The 15574-nt window shown below is 40.0% G+C and overlaps 2 protein-coding genes across 2 annotated transcripts in view; one reads left to right on the plus strand and one right to left on the minus strand.

Annotated features, from left to right (window-relative positions):
- The window catches only part of MRPS27 (mitochondrial ribosomal protein S27), an 87502-nt gene extending 72989 nt beyond the window's left edge, over nucleotides 1-14513 (minus strand). Inside the window, exons 1-2 of the mRNA XM_047087812.1 lie at nucleotides 14441-14513; nucleotides 9226-9303 (exon numbers count right to left, since the gene is read on the minus strand). Coding sequence (XP_046943768.1) covers nucleotides 9226-9303; nucleotides 14441-14513 — 151 coding nt within the window. The remainder of the gene's footprint in view (nucleotides 1-9225; nucleotides 9304-14440) is intronic.
- Nucleotides 14514-14579: 66 nt separating this feature from the next.
- Nucleotides 14580-15574, plus strand: part of PTCD2 (pentatricopeptide repeat domain 2) — a gene marked incomplete at its 5' end in the record, with an annotated part of 32359 nt that continues 31364 nt past the window's right edge. Inside the window, one exon of the mRNA XM_047076398.1 lies at nucleotides 14580-14742. Within this exon, the coding sequence (XP_046932354.1) occupies nucleotides 14580-14742 (163 nt within the window). The remainder of the gene's footprint in view (nucleotides 14743-15574) is intronic.

Genomic DNA, 15574 nt, shown 5'->3' on the forward strand with positions numbered 1-15574 from the left:
CATACTTGGAATAAAATCCAAAATATTTTCTATGACCTACAAATGCCTACATAAGCTAGTCTGTGTTTGTTTTTTGTATTTTCTGTCTTTTACACTTAGAAGAAGCAGAGGTAATCAATCAACAAGTAATTCTTGAAGACCTATTGCTGTGCATTTAGCCATTTTTTTTCCTCTTTCCTTTCCCTGGAGTAATGCTCTCAACGACTCAGTAGCTACTGGGGGAAAGCAACACAAAACCCTAAAAACCTGATATAATGTAAAAGTAATTACTTTTCTTACAACTACCTTAAAGGGATTGACACCAGGTAATTAAAGACTATTAAAACACACACACATGGAGGTCTCTAAAACCTCTTCACATTAAGGCATATTACTATTGTTAAACCTACTTGCTCAGAAAGGGATATTAAACAGCAGTCTCATGGTACCAAATCTTTTTGATATACGTTGGATTGAGTTGGCTTCTGTAGCGTGGTAACTCAAGATTCCATTTTAATCCTTCACACCAAGACATCTTCTTCAGTCAAGTGAAATTGGTTGGGGCCTCAAAAAAGCAACAGCTGCATAGCAAGCATCAGATGAATAACATTTGCATATTATAAGTCAGAGAGGGGTTTGCTGCTAAATATTCTATGTGACCAATCACCTTACACGATAGTGTTGGCGTGATGAATGAGGCAGAAAACTGCACAGAGCAGAGATGGCCAGGAAAGTTGGAGCAGCTGTGGCCTACAGAGGGCCAGCGCCATAGGCTTCTGGACCACGGACTTCAACAGCCAAAAAAACACTTCGTGTTTCAGTGAGGGGCCCACAAATGCCCAGGTTTTGTTCAAAAAAATGTGCGACAGAAGATGTCTTCTTCCCTGTCATTCAGCTCCTCAGGACTGCAGCAGACAGCTGAGGTCCACAAAAGCCATATGGGAAAATGCATCTTCATTTAACGAAACTTAAAGCTGTATAGACAATGTGAAAGTATGTCCAAGAAATGAAATGTATACTAGTATAAAATGTTCTTATCTGAAGAAAACAATACCATTGATGATTTAAGGTCATAAAAGATTTTATTTAAGGATCCTGCATGATTCCAAGTATAGGAGGGTACTTGTTCACAAACCCGGTTGAGGATTTGAATCACGTGCAGGATTTTAAAACTCTAAAATTTCAGGGGCACCTGAATTAAGTGACCAACTCCTGATTTTGGCTTAGGTCATGATCTCACTGGTTTGTGAGATGGAGACCCACTTAGGGCTCCAAGCTATCAGCATGGGATTCATTCTCTCTCTCTCTGTCTCTCTCTCTCTCTCTCTCTCTGTCGCTGCCCCTCTCCAACTTGCATTTTTTTTCTCTCTCTCGAAATAAATAAACCTAAAAAAAAAAAAAAGAACTTTAAAACTTCAGATTCCTATGCTTCACACCCAGAGAGCGATTTTAATTCTGTAGGCCTGAAGTGAGACCACGGAAATACCAATTTTTAAACAAAAGACCCCAAGAGATTGCAATGCAACCTCACAAGAACTAGAGTGAATTATGTTTGAGAACTGCCATGGAGAGAACACAAAACACATCTTCAATATTGCTCTTAAGTTCAAAGATGATATTAAACTGAATTCTATTTCTGGAAAAAGGTGGAAAATAAAACACCTAAATAAAATATTTTTTAAAAATTCATATATATGACAGTTTTAGGTGAGAAATTATTAGATGGTTTTGGTTTTTTATGATTTCTATGTGACTGTACATGACTGTTCATCAGTAAACACTAAACTCTTTCTGGGCTTAAGAAGATCTGTGTACCTTGGGAAAAATGGGTGAAGGGCATTAAGGAGGACACTTGTTGGGATAAGCACTGATTGTTATAGATAAGTGATGTATCACTGGATTCTAACTCCTGAAGCCAAGACTATACTGTACGTTAACTAACTTGAGAATACATTAAAAAAAAAAAATCTGTGTACCTCATTGAATTTACATAATAAACTAGATACAAATTATTGTTGTTACCTCCTAGAAGTGATCAGAACATAGAATATGAAGCTATGTTTCTGTTTCCAGTATTAAAAAGCAAATACAGGCACACATGACATATGTACAGAAGCGAAAGAAGGAAGGAGGGAGTAGGAAACACCTAGAAACCATTCTGAATGTAGATGTTTAGATTTTCATGTATCCATTTGTCTGTCACCAGAAGCTTTAAAACAAACAGTTTCAATAAAGGAAAAATCTAAAGGCAAGCTTTATACGCATATATACTAAGAAAAAGAGACTAACGGAGGATGATATGGAACTGAAAGATTAGGAAAGCTGGTTTCAGAAAATGTCAGGCTTCAAGAGCAAGGTTTGAAAAATCACTGCAACAAGCCAAAGGCCTCCACAGCTGAAATGACACAGCAAAACTAAACCTCAGCTAATGAGAGAAATGTTTGTAAGAGAGGACCACAGTGCTTTGCTTCACCCTAATTCAAACGAGTCAGTGGTGTATATACTTCTTTGATTCCGAAAGGGAGTTCTTAAAAAAAAAAAAAAAAAGTGCTGAAAACCTAAAGGTATCCCTTACTTTATAATTACTTATAAACTGAAAAATCAGAAATAAAACATTTAATTCAGTAGGGCTCAGAAATCCAATTCAGCTCATCACCAGGGCCCTTACCCCTAGCAAGGTGATGCAAGCCAGAGAACTTTTTCTCATAGAAAGCAGGGAGCTTCCCCATCAGGCCTTCCCTCCTACTGGCACCCTATCAGTTTGCCAAAAAGGGTTTCTCCTTAGTCCCATTCACTGTGGACCCTAGTCTGTAATTCAAAAGCTGCTCACTGGTTAATGCTGTTAACTTGCACCTTCTACCTCCTCAATAGATCTGCATGGTTAGTGGAGGAATTTCAGAGGCGATGCTTTAATTCAGTGTTTATTTTAACCAAAGGCAAGCCCAGTACAGAAAACAGTTTAAAACTGTAATCTTCTGACTTGAAATGGAAAGCCCAAGAACCCCTAGGGTTCTCTGAAGCTCAGTTGGTAAAAGTAAGGCCCTTTCAATAAAAATATCAACTGGAATGGGTTAAAATGTGTGGAATACTTAAATCCATGAGTTCATACTGATATTTAAAAAAATCTATCACCAGTGATAATTTTTGGAGGATGGCAGGAGGTCAACCCATGATTTTGAAAGCTGCCTCTTTCATACAAACTGTACTGCTGATGAAAGAGATAACTAAACTGCTGATGAAAGAGAATTCTTCTAAGACATTTTCTGGATAATAAATAAGAAACAATAGAATTAAAATGGTAACATTTTGCAGCTCGTAATAAAAGAGTAGATATAAGCAATAGTCATGACTGGCCTTTAACATCACAGAGGCCTTTAACATAAACAAATGCTGTGTGCCTCTTGACAAAAGTAAACAACACTTATATTCATGCCAAAAGAAAAACAAAAAAACAAAAAACCTAAATCTGATCAAGTGTCCAACTCTAACTACCAGCTTTAGCAGACAAATGGAAGGTAGAAGAACATGTTAAACACCACCAAAAGAATGAAAACAGCAAATCCAGAATGTGGGAACAAAAGACCTGTTTTCCTCAACAAATAACAGCAAGAAAAAGAAACTTATAGATTAAAAAATATTTAATTGAAAGACATCTCAACACATTACAGTGTATGAACCTTACCTGGGCCCATTTCAACAAACTATAAATTAAAAAGAAACGTATAAGACATTTGGGGAAATGTAAACATTGATGGCACATCGAATGATGTTAAGGAATGACTAATTTTTTAAAATGAGAATGGTATTACAATTGTATTTTTAAAAAATCCTTATCTTTTAGAGGTACATGTGAAAATACACATAAAATGATCTGCTAACAAATGTTAAAAAGTAATCAGGTCATGGGAAAGGGGATTAATGAAACAAGTCTAGAAGGAATTGACAACTGCTGAAGCAGTTGTACCGAGCGACAGTACTCCGGAGGTTCATTATACCAACCTCTCTACTTCTATATATTTCTATAAAAAAGATTTTAAAAGAGGCAAGAGAAGGGGAGGATATAATGAATTGCACTGTATGGACCTTATCTGCATACTGATTCAACCAAACCATTAAAAAGATTTATGAAATTATCAGGGTAATTTGAACACTGTGTCTTTCACATTTAAATAATTATTAAAAATTTAAGTGTGATAGTGGTATTAAAAGTACCCTTATATTTGAGACATATATTAAAATATTTATGGATGAAATTAGATACTATCTGGGATTTGCCTCAAAATAAACCAAAGGATCAGCATGGTACAATCAGAATTAGAGATGAAGTAAATATTAGCCATGAGCTGCTAATGGGAGCCAGTATTAGGACTTCTTGAGGGGAAGGAATGTTTTATTTCTTACATAGGTTTGTCCACCTTGTGATAGTATAGCAATGTAAACATTATGATTTATGGACTTTTTCAGTATACATTATACTGCAACCAAAAGGTATTTTTTAACTTTTAATGTTTATTTATTTATTTACTTTTTGAGAGAGAGACAGTGTGAGCAGGGGAGAGGCAGAGAGAGAGAGAGAGACACACACACACACAGAATCCAAAGCAGGCTCCGGGCTCCGAGCTTGTCAGGAGAGAGCCCCCACGCGGGGCTCGAACTCACGAACTGGGCCAAGGTCGGAGGCTTAACCGACTGAGCCACCCAGGCGCCCCAAAATGTATTTTTTTTTAAAGCAAGAAATCCACTGTTCAGTGCGAGGGAAGACACTACTACAGATATCACCGAGAAAACTATTTTTCAGCATAAAGGAAATGGGCTCAAGTAAATGTCAAAATATGGCCTCAGTTTCCTCATCTATAAGCAGCAGCTGCATTAGCTGGCTGTTGAGTGCATTAAATGGGATGGTGCGTCTTAAGTGCTCAGCACAGAACTAGTAACGAATGAAGGCTGCCTTTCGACTCTTTTGCCACAACACCTGACTTGCATTCATACCCTGCTTGATCCCTAAACTGCAGTGTAGGTACCAAATAGCACCCGCGGTTTTAATCAAGACCTCCGTAGTAATAAATTACCCTCCTACCGGGGCTGGACAGATCCCCATTAGGGCGCCCCCAAGGCTCTAATAGAAAGCCACTGAGACTGAACAGGAGGCACCAGAGCCTCACGCCCGTCAGAGCAAGCACCGAACATCTCTCATCCGCAAGTAACCCGCGTGGAGGCGAAATCACGTAAGCAGATGGAAGCCAAAGCCCTACACCCACCCAGGAACCTTACCTCTCCCACCCAGCTCCACTCCACCCCACGCCCTCCAATGAAGACGCGCGGAGTAAATGCCTCATATCGCCCCTCCTCCCTCCCCCAATCAACGAGCCCGCACCAGGTCCCAGCGCCCAATCACAGCGCTCCACATGCTAAGGGCAGGACTCCGCGCGCGCGTGCACGCACGTACGGAGGAGGCTTCCCGAAAGGTCCGCACCCAAATGCCCAGTTCCAAAGGCTGCGCGGCGGTCTCCGCAGAGGCGGCGCTGCCACCTACTGTACGATCCTCGGGATGCAGCCCTGGGCGCAGTGCCTCAATTCTGAGGACCCACATCTCAACCCAAACGCTCAAGAGTTAGGGAAAACATGCGCGAAAGTTTTAATTACATTTTGTTACGTAGAAAGAAAAAAAATACTGTCTCAGATAGCCTCTTTTCCTTTAGAGCAGTTGGAGTTTTAAAACCCTATCTCACTTCATGGCCTAATCTTTTATACAGTGTAGAATCAAGAGGCTAGGGATTCATTCATTTCACCTATTTCGGGAGCACCTATTATATGTCAGAGTGTTAACTGAAGCAGGCTTTATAATCCTCCCTAATTTATGGCAACAAGAACATGGGTTAAGTAACAGTTTCTGAAAGCTGTCAGAGCTTGGGCTCACATCCAGATGTGTCCTCGAAGTGAAGACTTTTCACCACATCAAACGACACAACAAAGACACAAAGTGCTGCAAGAATACAGGGTGAGGAAAAAAATCAATTCTGACTGGATAGGGATCCAAGACGTACAGAGGATATTCTAGGCAGAGTACCATTCAGTAAATGGTAGCCGTTACTACTTTCCAAGTATACTAATCTTAAGAGAGAGAAGACAATTACCTACATTTGTTGCAGACTTATAATTCTCATTCTCTGGCAAATAGCTTCTGCTTATTCAGGAATCTATGACAAAGGTTCCATAATTTTGTCCCCTAATACACAGGGCTTACTACATCCTATACCAAGGCACCAAATACAATTGTCTTTTCTAAATTTCCCTTCGTACCTAGGAAAGTGTTAATAGCTGAATAGCTTTCCTGGCATATCATAACAACCTTGCAATATAATTCATGGAGTCCATGTTGGTTTCATCATTGGAATGGTTGTTCCCAAAAAGAGCACTATTGGCCCCAGATGGCATAAATGCCCATTTTCTAAAGAAATATGGGGGTATTTTTTTTTTTTTTTGACTCTCACAATGACTACAGGGAGTAGTGAGTCATCAGCAGACAAGAAAATTAGATAACCTGCAACGCAGAGACTGTACAACACATTAAAACACTGTCCCTGTTGGGGGCCAGAGTTTTCAGTATAGAAGGCTGATACAAATATGGACTAGAGGAAGGCAAGGAAGAACCCTCTGGGTATGAACTGGAATTGGAGGTTTTAGCATGAATTAATTATTTGTAATGTATGTACATGTAAGCTTATATGCATGTATGTGCATGTGTTTATGTGTATACGTACCTTTATTTTTCCTAGCTCTATCTACTGAATAGACCAAGAAGCAAAAATCCCATAGTAGCAAGAGGACAAGTAGTGCACAGATCTTGGTTTCTAACACCATTCCTTGTTAAAAGGAAGTAGGACTCCTTGGAGAAATAATTGATTCCAGGGATAGAGCAGGAAGATACAGGATGGAACATTGGGACTCAGGTTGAAATGGCTTCTACCAGCCAACTCTGAAACAATTTGACCACTAAAATACAAGGATGGTAATGAATCATTAAAAGTAAAAGAGGAATCCACAACCCACAAGACCATACTGATAATAAACAGAGAAAGAAAGAAATGGGAGAAAAGGGAGGGCTCCTGCTTACATTAGAATACTGAGTACTAATCATGAAATGTGGAGGTATTAATAGAATTGGAAAACCATTGTTTTGCAAACATTATATTAAAGATTGATTCAGACAAGAAGCTGAATGGATACTAAATCTTAGGGGGAAACTCTTGATAAGCAGCAGGACACTGGCATGATATTAAAGTATCTCCCCACAAATTGCCCATTAGTCACAAGGGAGATAAACAGTAACTCTACGGTGGAAAGATCAGACACATTTGACTGGATGATCAAAGTTGACCTCAGCAGTGAGGGCAGAGGGACATCAGGTGTCTCCAGATGAGAAGTCCTGAAAAGGACACAATATCCCTGACAATATTCTGGCCGGGGAGCCTTTTGAATCTAATTATGAAGAAATATAAAACAAACCCCAAAAGAAGAATATTCTATTAAAAAAAGGGACTCGCTTCTTAAGAAACGTCGGGTAGTCTACACCAAAGCAGTCAGTTTAAAGGCAATAGTATATGCCACAAACTCCCAAATGGGTTAAAAAAAAAAAAAAAAAAAAAGTGTGACTGTAGATAAATGAGAAAGCAAAACAAAAGGGTCAAAATGATGACACCTGGTGAATCTAGGCAGAGACTATAGATGCTTTTTGTATTACTCTTACAACTTTTTGTAAGTTTAAAATTTGCAAATAAAAAGTTAAAATATTTGCCCCACATACCATGGCATATAGGACATGGCAGACAATTACACGATTAAAAAAAAGGCAACCTATTGATAATTAACAACTCCATTTTACATATAAACACAAAGTACTTTTGGGGGCGTAATTTGAAAATAAGCTGAATTTTTTCATAGACGCAACTACCATGTAAACTGAAGAAAGCAGTTTGCTTTGTTCAGAACTTTTCCAAGAGTTGTTCACCATTTTGTGAATAAACCTGTGTCGCTCATGATAATGCCGCTCCTGGTATTGGAGTTTGCCAGTATACCAACCACATCTATATCCATTTGCATTTCTATCTGATTTCTACATTTCAATGCAAGTACATAGTGGCTCACCTTCAGATTCTCCACAGCTCTGCCTTGGTTAGTCCCTGTCTATACACCCATTCCAGGACACAGAAACCAACTCTGCTCTTGCAATAACAACATCAGGGGAGAAAATGAGTTATTTGCAACCCCTACCTCTTTCCTAAGCTAGCCACTGCACACAGCTACAAAACAGTGTCTCCCCCAGACCCCTGTTATGAGAAGAATCCATAAACAGAGGGGGACTTTATTCTTTAACATAAGCCCAAAAAAGCAGACAAAGAAATCTGAGTGAGAAAATTAGATCGGCACTGGAACTGACAAAATATTAAATCAATCCCACAAAACTATCACCAATTGTCTGACTTTATTATTTTTTTTAAGTTTATTGATTTATTTTGAGACATAGCAAGCAGGGGAGGGGCAGAGAGAGAGGGAGAGAGAGAATCCCAAGCACAGGGCTCAATGCCACAAACCATGAGGTTGTGAACTAAGCCAAAATCAAGAGTTGGGTGCTTGAATGACTGAGCCACCCAGGTGCCCCCTCCCTTTTTTAACTGTCTGACTTTATTAATGTTCTATTGATGTTACACATAATATATATTACATATATGAAGTATTTATATTTCTACAAAGTGCTCATATGATCACTGATTTTCTCCAGGCTTTGTTATTTTAGAAAAGAAAGGCTGCTATCTGTGTAATATGACCTAAAGAACAGGGAAAGGGAAATAAATAAAATAGAAAAGAGTCAGAAACAACTCTGAAGACCACAAGTTAAGAAATAACAATAAAAAAGGATGAAAATATAAAAAATATTTTTCTCTGCAGATAATGTAAAACAGAGACAAGCTGCATGGTAACTAACTATATGACAAAAGTGGGCAAAAAACAAGAAAGAGTCATTTACATAATTTAGGGACACTAATCATCAAGGCAAAAATTAAAAAGAAATCTGCAGGAGAGCAAAAATGATTTTGCCATGTGTGAAGTTACAGTCTAATTCTTTTTAAGACTTAAAATGTGCTTATCTGAATGGGATCATAAGAGCATCATTTCATAAATATATGAACATGATGGTAAATATAGAGTGATTGACTTGACCTATATAACAGCCTAATAGGTACCTACCAAGGTGACAATGTTCTTTTTCTCTTGCTTCCCATTTGTGGCTGTCCACATATGCTGCAGAAAGGAGGCATCTTTTACCTGAAGAAAAAGTCAATTATCAACAGGTGTGGTTTCACAACAAGTTCAGTTTATATGTCTTATTAAAGATATCTTTGTCCTATTTTCAATGTACTAGATTATGTAAAGATTTTTGTATGATACTCTAACCAATATTTCCCAGTTCATAATTCAGTACATGACAACATGCATTCAACATCTGCCAAGTAGAAGATGCAGAAAAAACTGACAATGTCTACAATAAGGTTATGGGTAAGAATGCTAGTAATTTTGTTCCTATAAATTTAGGACTGGAAGCCACTTGTTCCCCCTAAATTATAGCATAGGTGAGCCCTAGAACTCCTCAGAACCCAAATACTTGCTGAACTATTGCTTTACTCACAAATTGAATGCTTTATAATCGTTAGTCCTAAAAACATTTCCATCTGACTTGGATCAGCACATTTACCCTAACTTCACCTAAAGCAGAGTATCCTGCCCAGTAACCTAGCACCCTAGTTATGAATAAGAAAAACCTAACAAGCCAGATTTGAGGTAACTCACTAGAGGGCAGAGCTGCATTCAGGGCACCTGGCGCAATGACTGGCATATAGCAATGCCCAATAGACAGGAGTTCAAGGAATGAATGAGAAAGAATGAGCATAAACTTAAACAAAACTAGAAGCTTTTATGTTTCAAAGGACACCATTAAGAAAGTGAAAGCACAGGGTTGCCTAGGTGGCTCAGTTGGTTGGGTGTCCAACTTTGGCTCAAGTCATGATCTCACGGTTCATGGATCCGAGCCCCGCGTCAGGCTCTGTGCTGACAGTGCAGAGCCTGGAGCCTGCTTCAGATTCTGTGTCTCCTCTCCCTCTCTCCACCCCTCCCCCACTCGCTCTTGCTCTCTCTCTCTCAAAAATTAACATTCAAAAAAAATTTTTTTAAACCAGGAAGGTCTCTCCTTTCTGTCAGAAACAGGAACAGCCCTTCTCGATGTGAGCAAGAGCTAATGATAGGACTGTTAAGCTATACACTTAAGGATACCAGTGACTTATTGTCTTATTATTAGAATTTCTTATTCTCTATTTATTTTTCTAGAATATGCTTCATTCTAGCATAAAAAATAAACCCCCCCCCCATTCTGGAGTCAGAAAAGACAATTATCTAGGTCAATGAAGAATTTCGAATTGGGAGATGAGACAAAAAGTAGGGGTGGTCAGAGTGGGGAAAGGTAGAGGAGTTCAAGAATGCCCTTTGTGTGCAGTTGTTCAAGGGCATCACATGAACTGAAAACAAAAAAACAAATAAGGACTAGTAAATCTACAAAAGGTAAGCTGAACTATTATATATGAACTATTTATATATATGAACTATTTAATGTTTGCTTTTTAAGAAAGTAACTAATCACTTTCCATCTCCATTGAGTGTAGAACAAAAGGATAAGGGTATAAGGATGAAGAATTTAAATTTAGCAAATAGAAAACTTTCCTAGACCAATAGAAACAAATAATAAATGTAGAAATGTGTGGCCAAATTTGGTAGGCAGAATCACGTCCCTCCAAAAGATGTCCATGTCTTACTCTCCCAAACCTACGAATATGTTAGGGTAATAGCTAAGGGGGATTAAGGTTACAGATAGAATTAAGATCACAAATCATCTGATCTTAAAATGAGGCGACTATATCGGCTTATCCAGGTGGGCCCAGTGTAATCACAAGGTCTTTAAAAGTGGAAAAGAGGGGCGCCTGGGTGGCTCAGTCGGTTAAGCGTCCGACTTCAGCTCAGGTCATGATCTCGCGGTTCGTGAGTTCAAGCCCCGCGTCGGGCTCTGTGCTGACAGCTCAGAGCCTGGAGCCTGTTTCAGATTCTGTGTCTCCCTCTCTCTCTCTGACCCTTCCCCATTCATGGCTCTGTCTCTCTCTGTCTCAAAAATAAATAAACGTTAAAATTAAAAAAAAAATTAAAAAAATAAATAAATAAAAGTGGAAAAGACAGATACCGAGATGAAGGAAGGATGGAGTGATGTAAAGATGTGACTTGCTCTTACTCGTGTTAAATGTATTTGAAAAAGGGGAGCATCAGCCAAGGATTTCAAGTGGTTTCATGAAGAGGGACAAGACCTGGAAACAGATTGTCCCCTACAGAATTTGCAAGGAACCTGTCCCTTTCAACACCCTGATTTCAACATAGCAAGACCCTCTGTCAGACTTGTGACCTACAGAACTGTAATAGTTGTATTGTTTTATACCACTTTATTTGTAGTAATTTGTTTTTTTTTTAATTTTTTTTTTCAACGTTTTTTATTTATTTTTTTGGGACAGAGAGAGACAGAGCATGAACGGGGGAGGGGCAGAGAGAGAGAGAGACACAGAATCGGAAACAGGCTCCAGGCTCTGAGCCATCAGCCCAGAGCCCGACGCGGGGCTCGAACTCACGGACCGCGAGATCGTGACCTGGCTGAAGTCGGACGCTTAACCGACTGCGCCACCCAGGCGCCCCTGTAGTAATTTGTTAAAACTACAATAGGAAATCAGTGCACCTTAAAACAAACATTCTTTAAAGAATGTTTCTGTAAGCCTTTTAAAGACAGTAAGAGCCTCACAGGTTTAGGTTTAGGTGTCTGAGTCTGTAAATTCCGCTCTGAATAGTCCACCCAGCAGTATTTACAAACCTTTCTTGAACTTAATTATCCTTCAGCCAGTTAGCTTTGGTGGCAACCATATTCTCTAAAATAACTATCCACTATAAGAAGTAATTTCTCCGTTTAATCCTAAAAAGGTACCTCCAAGGACCAGAATCTCAACGTTTAGTGAAAAGTGATTGGCTGTATCTATATTCTTAGTCATTTTGTAGTTACTTTGGCCTTTAGACCAATGTCTCCAAACATGTTTACCATCCAAAGAAAAGCAGTGTGACTGTCGATACAGATAGCCTTTTAGAGTCACAAAATCTTAAGTTGGAATCCTTGGCTTGCTAAGAAATGGTATGAAATGGGGGCAAGTTGCACAAGCTGAGCTCCTTTCATGATACAAAAGACAGCGCCTACCTTGATCAGTTTAAATAAGGGCACATTATGTGTTTAATGTTCACTATGTAGTAGGTACCCAGTAAATTTCTTTTCTCTACCCTATTCATGTGTTATTTATTTTTAAAATACTTTTTTTTTTTAAAGCTTATTTATGTCGGGGCAGGGGCAGATGGACAGAGAGAGAGGGAGAATCCCAAGCAGGCTCTGCAGAGTCAGTACAGAGCCCAATGTGCGGCTCGATGTCACGGTTTGTGAGATCACATCCCCAAGCCAAAACCAAGATTCAGATGTTTAACTGACTGAGCCACCCAGGTACTCCCCTCTTCAGGTATTTAAATCACTTTTCTAATTTGTGCTAAGTATATTTTTTTCCTCTCTTACCCTGTAATGGCTCAAAATATTTTGATGACTTAATAGTCAAGCTCCTTATCAGCATTTTCAAATCCTGAATGGGTTATAATGCACTATCTTAGGTACTTTTTTATTTCAAGTTTTTATTTAAATTCTTAGTTAACATAGAGTAAAACTGGTTTCAGGTGTAGAATTTAGTGATCACTTAAAACACCCAGTGCTCATCACAAGTACCCTCCTTGATACCCATCACCCATTTAGCCCATCTGCACTCGCCTCCCTCCATCAACCCGGTTTGTTCTCTCTAGTTAAGAGTCTCTTACAGTTTGCTTCCCTCTTTTTTTTCCCTTCCCCTATGCTGATATGTTTTTTTGTATCTTAAATTGCACACAGGAGTGAAATCACATAGTATGTCTTTCCTGACTGAAGTTCCTACATAATTCTATTACTTGCCTTACAGTTTCCAGTTACTCGTTTCAAGACTCCTTTCTTCTATGGTCTAACCTAGTGCTTATTCAATAGAACTTCCTATAATGATGGAAATGTTCTGAGCTATAGCCACCAAGCATAGGTCTCTACTAAACATTTAAAAAATGTGTGACTAAAATTGAATTTAATCTCAATAGCCACAAGTAGCTAGTAGCTACCACAATGGAAGAACACAGGTGTAAATTACACGTTCACCAGTTTAAGAACAAATGCTAACTAAAAATTCTCGTAAGTCACCCTTACCTAATTTCCATTCCCTTATCAGAATGATTGCCCCAAACACAATGCAACCATGATGGTCTCCCTGATAAGCAATTCAAGGTCTTGTTTAAATTGAAAAGCATTTAGTAACCACCATAATTAAACATGCTAGCAAATAGGTACAGCAGCTAATTCTTAATGAGATGCCAGGTACTGTACATACTTTACTTAACATGCGGCACTAAACACTTTCACCTGCAGGTCAACCAATTAATTCTCAGAAAACCTGGTGGCTATCAATGAGGTTTCATGCCCATAGTTAATGGCTGTTGCTAAACAAGTGTGAACAACAGTGTATGTGCTGGTTTTTAACAGGAGTTAGAGGAGGTATGTTGGAAACATCAACTGTGATTACTGCATTTTAGTCATTTAATCATACTGTTAAGAATACAGTATAAAATTGCATAAGACATAAAAAAGTGTTAATGGACTGTGATGGGTAAGGGAGGAGTCAAAACTTAAACACAAATTTTCAACTGCCTGGTATCATGTCCCTAATCCCTGACTTGTTCAAAGGTACTTCAGAAGTGCCTATTGTCTCTACACATGGAAAACTGTGGCATAGAAATGTCATTCAAAAGTTGTGCCCCAGATCATTAAGTAATGCGAAATTAGTACTGAAATACTTATCCCATGTGGAAATGAAAGGTCTAGTCAAGTGTGAGGTGGTGAGGTTTTCGACGCCCCTCCAAGAACACTTAAGCGGGGAGGAAAAGTTCTAGCTCTGGGGTGGGCACATTTGGGCTCTTCATGGTCAGTGAAGAGACGACCACCCTAATACAAACCCTGCAAATCACAGGTAAGAGCCCTCATGCCATGACTTCCTCTACTCTTCGCACTTTTGGGCTGGCAGGCACTATTCTAGGCAAGCATACAGGTCGGTGGCCTTACCTTCCCCCTTCTGTGCTACCCAACGCTCCAAACGGTTTCTCTAGCAACTAGAACCCAGAAGCCTTTCCTGTCCTGATGAAAACCCACAGCTCCTTTGACTTAAGGAAGAGTGTTCAGGTGCCTAATGAAGTACCCCACAAAAGGAAAGCAGCCACAAACCTGCCAGGGAGATTGGAGGCAGAGACACTCTCCGCGCCAGAAGAAACAGGCACCTCACTATGGGGGCTGCCATCTTGGAGCATACCAAGAGGAAGAACGCCCAGGGGTTGAGGGAAAGGAAGGGGTGGGGTCACAGGCTAATGCTCCGCCCCCTTCCCCGGCGCCCGTAGTTGTTGCGGCCCAGGATAACATGGCTGCTGCATTTCGGCGGCCGAGTCACGTTTTGCTGTTTACGCTGCAGAGTTCCGTGTCTCCCGGGGTGGGAGGCTCAGGCTCCACATGCTGCCGCTGCCCTCTCGGAGGTATCCGCGGGCTTCTGGTCGTGAAGGAGGGGAGGAATGGGAAAGAAGGGAGATTGACACCTTAACAGGCATCGCTTTTGGGGGAAATAAAAGCTCCTGCCTCAGTCGCTCACTGGCCTGGAGCAGCCTATGCTCTTGTGCCCTTTGGTTGCGCGCGTGTACAGCACTGGCCCTTCGGTGTCGTCGAAGCCCCTTTGCTGGGAACCAGAGGACAGCCAGGCTGGGGTCTTGACCTGGGGGCTATAGTAGTCCTTCAGATGGGGCGACGCTGTTGTTTGGAAATCCCTCTCCCCCTTGGGTGTACTGTTCTGCAAAGTTTGGGAGTCGAGGTCTTAGACTGAGTTTGGTGTCCCAACTGGAGAGCTAACAGTCTAAAAGACCTTGAGCAGGTGTCTTCATTTGTAAGATTGTCCATTAATAGCTTTACGGGAATGATTAAATTTCATTATGCTGGTGAGTGATAATAAAATATTTGACACTTAGTGTCAGCTATTACTCTGCATTTTAAGTATATTCCTTTTCTCTTGAAACCACCCAATGAGAGAGTTACCATTCTTTTCTTGGTTTACAAAGATGGAAACAGCAAGGCCAAGTAATTAGCCCAAGGTCAGAGGAATCTGGTAGAGGAGAGATTTGCCCTCAGGCAGCGCAACAGTATATTCCTACTGTAACCACTTCTCTGGAGTGCCTTCTCATAAATAGACAACACTTTTTAAAAAAAAAAAATTTAATGTTTTATTTATTTTTGAGAGAGAGCACACGCAGGGAAGGGCAGAGAGAGAGGGGGAGAGAGGATCCGAAGAAGGCTCTGTACTGACAGCCGTGAGCCCGA

The sequence above is a fragment of the Lynx rufus genome, unplaced genomic scaffold (assembly GCF_022079265.1).
Source record: "Lynx rufus isolate CCGP_SWC_20201006 ecotype Redwood Valley unplaced genomic scaffold, mLynRuf1.p SCAF_1, whole genome shotgun sequence".
In the NCBI taxonomy this organism is placed as follows: domain Eukaryota; kingdom Metazoa; phylum Chordata; class Mammalia; order Carnivora; family Felidae; genus Lynx; species Lynx rufus.